The sequence below is a fragment of the Typha angustifolia genome, chromosome 12 (genome assembly GCF_048772165.1).
Source record: "Typha angustifolia cultivar Huaian chromosome 12, ASM4877216v1, whole genome shotgun sequence".
NCBI classification, from domain to species: domain Eukaryota; kingdom Viridiplantae; phylum Streptophyta; class Magnoliopsida; order Poales; family Typhaceae; genus Typha; species Typha angustifolia.
The window spans coordinates 5875527-5882704 of NC_133250.1; the positions used below are offsets into that span (position 1 = coordinate 5875527).

At 39.8% G+C, this 7178-nt stretch overlaps 1 protein-coding gene across 1 annotated transcript; it reads right to left on the reverse strand.

Moving 5' to 3' along the window:
• Window positions 1-5588: 5588 nt before the first annotated feature.
• Window positions 5589-6959, reverse strand: LOC140772124 (transcription factor DIVARICATA-like). The gene is made up of 2 exons (XM_073114034.1): window positions 6568-6959; window positions 5589-6061 (listed from the first exon to the last, which is right to left on the reverse strand). Exons 1-2 carry the CDS (start codon window positions 6942-6944, stop codon window positions 5863-5865), a joined length of 576 nt encoding a protein of 191 aa, XP_072970135.1. The 5' UTR covers window positions 6945-6959; the 3' UTR covers window positions 5589-5862.
• Window positions 6960-7178: the final 219 nt, after the last annotated feature.

Consider the following 7178-nt stretch of genomic DNA (forward strand, 5'->3'; position numbering starts at 1 on the left):
TAGCATATCCTCCAAATGTCGCCAATGCTCCAATTCAGTCCTATTATACACCAAAATGTCATCAAAAAATACCAAGACATACCTTTCCAATAGAGGCCAAAATATATCATTCATAAGGCCTTGAAAAGTACCTGGAGCATTGGTGAGACCAAAAGGCATCACTCAAAACTCGTAATGCCCATTTAGAGTCCAAAATGTAGTCTTGTGCACATCCACCGGGTGAACTCTAATTTGATGATACCCGGCCCTTAAATCAAGCTTGTCGAATATAGTCGCCCCTGCAAGCTTGTCTAGTAGCTCCTCTATAACCGGAATGGGGTACCAGTCCTTGACGGTAATAGCGTTTAGTACCTGCTAGTCGACAAAAAAATGCCATGTCCTATCCTTTTTTCGCACTAATAACACGGGCGATGAGTATGAGCTATGACTTGGTTGAATTAGGCCTTGCTCCAACATCTCAGCTACCATCTTAGAGATAATTTTCTTTTGTACATGTGGATACCGATATGGCCTCACATTCACTGGTGCAACCCCGGGCACAATCTCTATGCGGTGGTCCACCGTTTTCCTTGGTGGCAACTCATTTGGTTCCTCAAACAGTCTAGCAAATTTGTCTAATAAATTAGACAACTCGATGGTAGTGTCTGGACTCATTTGAGGCTCGTCTCCTGCTGGTCCTAACTATAGAAGATAGGCCAAATCACTTGCAAATGGTAGCCCCACCATCGGCTGCATCGTAGGAATCGACGGAGATCGAACACCATCAAGCCGCACATCTTTGTTTCCTTGCTTAAATTCCATACACGTGCTCTAGAAATCAAAAGTGATGGATCCCAAGCTTTATAACCATTGTTCGCCTAGGACAATGTCCGCTCTTCGCAGCGCCAATGGATATAAGTCCATAATGATTTCGTGTCCTTGCACTCGTATACCAACCCGGTGACACAAGTTCTCCACCTTAAACTTTATGCTATCTCCAATAGCCATGTCAAACCCTGTGGTCAGTTCAGCATCCAAACTCAATCTTCTCACTAACCTCTCATCTAGAAAGTTGTGTGTACTCTCGGAATCGATGAGGATGTGCACACAATGCTTTCTAACGAGTCCGTCTACCCGTAACATTCTCGGCGCGGAAGTACTCGAATATGCATGCATCGATATTTCAACCTAGATATCTTCCCCCGCGCCCTCCTCAACTTCCTCTTCATGGACCTCCTCTGAACACTCTCCATCATCAACAACCTCATCATCCTCCTCAAGACTGTCAATAAGCATCACACTCCCGATCGATTTGGAACACCGATGACCAGGGATGAAACGTTCATCGCATTGAAAGCAAAGGCCTTTCGCTCTTTACTCCTCCACCTGGGCAGTCGTGAGAGTTCGAATGGGGGGGTCTTGTGCCTCCTCTAACATCGGAAGAAGGTCTCAAAGGGGGTCGTGGTCTAGTACTCGTAGCTACTGTCTTTAAACTCACATAATTTCCAACTGGCATTCTAGGTGCAAATCGCCTATCTCGGTTGCCCCAACTTGTTTTTGCTGCCATCTTGAGAGCCTTATGGTTTTGCTCCATCCTCACTCTCAAAGGCCTTTTCAAGAATGATAGGATAAAGAGCACGAACATCTGCCTGTATCTCATCCCGCAGCCCTGAAATGAATGTGCTCATCAATGTCGATTGGGGCCAAGGTGGCTCACAACGACTACTAACTCTTTCAAATTCTGTTTGGTACTCCAATACGGTTGTCCTCTGAATCATCTTACTTAATGTGATAGCAAAATCTTCATATGTCGCTGTCCCAAATCTGCATGTAATCCTCCTACAAAAGTCAGCCTAACCGGTAAATCCTTCATAACGAATAACCGATCTATACCAATGCAATGCCGTTCCTTGGAGGTGAAAGCTTGCCATTTGGACCTTTGCGTCCTCCGCTGTCCCTTGACAATCAAAGTATTGCTCCACTTGAAACACCCAATCCGTTGGATCATCGCTTTGGAATTTTGGAAAGTCCAAGCGTGCCATTCTCCCACAAATAGCATTGTCGGGTTCGCGAAAGATCCTTGATTCAGGTCTGAACCTTTGTGCATATTGATCTCCTCTAAATCCTTGAGCACGCCCATCCCCATTTCCGAAGGGATCAACTTCATCCTCAAAGTGCCAATCCTCCTCATCGACGAAGCGCACTAGTGCCGCTCGCCTCTCGGGTTCCACCACCGCCGGTCTTGGGTTTTGTAACGGAGGTGGGGGATGATATGTAGGCATAGGTAAAAGAGGATCATTGACACTACATTTCGCACCTAAACCTATAGGGTATCGATTAAGTGTGGTCCCACCGCTGGTCTTTCTTGAGGCACCGATTGTCATCGAGGAGATGACGAAGCTGATCGGTTCATGACATATTTCTTTAAAGCATTATGATCATTCTACATTGTGTAAACTCTATACAGCAATGTTTGGAACATGTCCCTAAGTTCATCCGCCAAGCCCATATTCACACCCATGGACGTTGGTTGATTCGGTCCTACCGTAGTCGCTCCAAAGGAATCGGCCTCACGGTTAGGGTTATCGTGGGTTGAGTCTTCTCTTGTCAATGTGCTCTCCATTGGTCTCTTTGTCGATATCATCTTTCTTGTTTCAACTATTAATGGAGGTCTCAAGTTAACCTGGCTCTAATACCAATGATAGGGCTACGGTACCAAAAGATAGGCTCTGATACTAATGAAATGCTACATAACAATTCCTTCAAAATATGGATTTATTGTAGGAAGCAGTCCACGCAACTGAGAGAAAATATTCAGCAAATATTCTCCTTTAGTTAGAAAATTACTAAACTAAGTGGAATTTTTTTTTCATATTTATGCCCTTTGTAGATTCGAACGACAATAGGGACAAAATTACGATTTACTGCGGATGATAGTGGTGGTGACGGGTGGAGTGGATGTTAGGATTATAGATGGTAATAGAGATGAAGGTGGATGGTTGATGTTGTTTAAGTGATAAAGACGAAGGGGAAGAAGTGTGTCGAGATCCCAAAGAAAAGGGAGGACTTGACAGATGAGGGAGATTAGAAGTTAGGAGAGACCTTGCCAACTGTAGAGGTGGTAGGTTGGTGAAGAAGGAGGAGGTAGATTAGGATAGAAAGAATAGAGAGAAGATAGAAAGCAAGAAATCAATAATCCAATAGCATAATAATTTTGGCTGCCATTCACACCTTTATAGAGGCTAGCCAACAAGCCAAAATATAATTATTAACCCTAATTCAATAAGATTCCCGCCAATCATGTTCAAACACGCCCGATCGCGTTCAAATGTACAAAATGCATTCTTTGTATGTACAAACACAATGTAGACGTTCTTTGTGTTCCCTATTTTTGCGAACCTAATGTAGGCGTTCTGAAGGGCGTTCGAACGCGACCCCTTCCGTGTTCGAACGCGACCTACAGGAATTTTATTTTAATAAAAATAAATAACTAATGCAATAAGAAAAGACCCGAACTAAATGTACCAATCTCAAACCGGATAAAAACCTCGAATCCAAACTTTGATAAAATTAATCACTAAAACTTATACTAATTAACAAGAAGCTTACAGATCACTTGTCAATTCTCACGACTCAATATGTACCAACATTGCTCGCTAAAACCCGTGACATACTACATCCTGTGAGAAGTTTTAAAACTTTAATGACCCTCGAGGTTTATCTTTCCATCTCAGCCCTCGAGACATAGTTCTTCCAAATCTAATGTAAATACATTGAGACAAAAATGATTCAGCATCTTCCATCTAAAGTAGAGAAGTGATCTCTAATGACCTAAAAAAATTATCTCAAAATAATAATCGATGGCCTAAAAAAATGATCTCCAAATAATGATCGATGGCCTCAAAAGATGATCGCAAAATAATAATGATCCCCTATTTAGGGTTATATTAGACACATTTATATACCTCTTAGAGATAAGATAAATATCTTTTAGAGATAAAGTAAATAACCTTTCTAATCAATACTGACCTCCTCAAGGGTTAGGGTATCTCAAACCCTTATATACCTTATAAAGGTAAGACCAAATCCAAATCAAATCAAGTTTCACAGAATCCCAAATGTTGCAAAATTTTGCGATCGCATTCAAGCACACACCAAGCCCGTTCGAACAGCCAAAAGTGCTCCTCTATATATGTGTAAACGTGTTGCGAACTAGGATGTATTCGAACACCTCCAAACGTTTACGCACTGTGAATTCGCTATGAATGCACTAACATAAATATTTTAAATCTTAAAAATCTTCAAACTAAATCCTATCAAAACTTATAGATATGTTCATATACATGTATACAAACTTAGAATGTGACTTGCGGATGATCAAATGCTATAATCTAACAAAAGGAGATAGCATTAGTGCTATGAGTAGCTAAAAAGAAATGGATAAAGATTTACTTTCAATGAAAGAAAGAAGACAAAGAAAATTAGTAAATATAATTACAAAATTCATAAAACAACTAACAATTTTGTAAGTATAAAATTCGTAAAGTAACTACAAAATTCTAACTCACCGTTTTTTGGAAAATTTATAGTTAATTTTAAAATATTATAAATTAACAATGAAATACGGTAAAAAAAAAAGAATGAGGAGTGAGATAGATACTACCCTATTTAAACTTTTAGAGATATTTGTAATACTAATATCTTGCTAATTTACAATATCCATAACTAGATTCTGTAAATTGCAACATAGTGTAAGTTACTGTAGGAGGAAACCCAACAATTTGAATAAGTAATTCTTTCTTTTTAAAAGATTGATTATAGAGCTTCTAGTTTTTTAACTAATCCTAATTATCTAATCATTATCTTCGATTATTTTTTTATTTTATTAATTAAAGATTAATTAAAAAAATTTGTATAAAAAAAATAAGGATTATAAGATCGGAGAAGAAAAGTAGCAGCAGAAGAAGAAAAAAAATAGTACGGGTCGCTTTTGTCTATTTTATATTGTTTCGTCAGATAGTACTAAATGACTCACTTTTTTATATTTTTATATTATTTTATCAGATAGTACTAAATAACAGAAAAGCAATTTTGAATGAAAAAAAAAGACTCCCTATGCAAAGAAACCAAAAAACGAGTTTGAGTGACACAAAAATAAAAATCTACAGTATATTTCGTGCAAATTTCCTGATGTACGCTTTTGCATAAATATAATGTTCTAAATTTCAGATATAAAAAACTAACAGGAGGTTCATCATGACCTTATTTGACCTAATTGAGGCAGAGCCGTTTAGTAGTATCTATTAGCAAAAGAGCCATCCCAAATGAAAGCGGTGTAGAATAAAGCTTCCACTTTACTCTTGCGCCGACTTTAAACCTGGCGGACAAATTAAGACAACCGGATGGAACTTGCTCGGTTGCACCACGCGCCATGACCAAGATTAGTAACGTTCATGTACAACTCGTGGATGGCATGCTTCTAAGTATATTTTAAACTTAAGCTAAATCAATCAATTGGCCTCCAAACGAACACTGGAAATAGCCTTAAAACTTAAACAAAGCTCCTCAGTACTCTAAACACATCATAGGATGCATGAGGGAAGATCTAATGATGCCAAGTTGCTAACTCCATCAATTACAACAATTATACAACCACAAAGTTACCATCAAGCAGAGTTTCAAAGGCAAGGGTTTTCTGTACAATTACTCAATCATATATTCCCTTTTCTTTCCTCTACCTTTCTCTATTCTTTTTCCCCATATCATACAAACAGAGAGAAGGAAAACAAAAGAAAAAACAAGAAAATTAACTGATGTGACCAAGAACTTCATGCAATCGGGGCTGCAGAAGATCCTGGTAATCAATCCTTGTTAATTAATTAACTAAGGATTAGTGATGTCATGGATGCTCTTCCTCTTGGACTCCTTCCCGCCGCCGCCGTTGTTTGCGTTCTGGCTCCGGCGAATGAAGTACTTTTGGGCGTGGCTGGCCACCTGGGTCGGCGTCCGGGTCTTCACCGACCACCTCGATATGTTCCTCCAGTCTCCCTTCCCGTACTTCGCTAAGCCCTCCAAGAACAACCTGCATCACATCAAAGAACGATATATGCTTTGAGATGGTGATGCCCACTTTAATATTTTTGAGGTGACAATGACAACCATGCTTATATATATGCATCGGAGTTAATCCCTTCCACTGATGCATATGGAGCAAACCTTGAGGACTCCGAATGGTGAGTCTTATTTCGCCATTTTTTTAATTAGAAAGGGTAAAAAAAAAAGAACTTACATACTATTTTGCCAAGATTTTATGTAACAATCGACCTTCTTCTTTTGTCACCTCGGCTAAAGAGACTATTTTGCCAAGATTTTATGTTTAAATACTATCCATCCTTCTTAATATAGAAAAATACCACACATAATAATAATATATTTTTTAAAAAAAAACTATGACTCTGAAACCAAGTACGCTGGTCTCCAAATCTCCATAGCAGCCAATCGTTTAAATAATTTAATGCTCCAAAGTAACAAAAAAAAAGTTATTATTTTATTAAAAGAGAAGAATTGACAAAGGACAAAATTACTCACCTATGCTCCTCCTCCGTCCACGGCACTCCTCGCCTCCTCTCCTCCGCCCTCGCCCTCGTCCTCGCCGGAATACTCCTCTCCTCCTCCTCCTCCTCCTCCTCCTCTTCTCTGCCGTCGTCCGCATAAGGCGGTATCTCCACCGCCCCTTTCTCGATCATCTCGAGATCCGCGAGCAGCGTACGATACCTCTCCCACACCTCTCCCTGGGTCCTCCCGGGGACCTGATCGGCGATCAGAGACCATCGATTCGGCGTCCCGTCGGGGTATATCACCAGAGCGTTCTCGAATTGCTTGTCCTCCCTTTTGCTCCAGGAAGAGAAAGCCATGGAACTTTTCCAATAAGACCAACTTCTAATTAAGACGAAGTAATAAAGCATGTATAAATATGAATAAAAGAAGGGGGTGAAGTGAATAAAGAAATGGAAGGGTACACGTTTTAATTGTTCGCTGACAGCGTGAGTAGGATAAGTTCACACGCAGTGCATGCACCCGTGTAAGTCATACTTGTAAAAAAAAAAGAATATTATTTGATCTGGGTACCAAACTGCACCACGATAGGTAGTGATGACTTGTTTCATTCATCGATGAGTTTATGGTTATGGGTATGATTA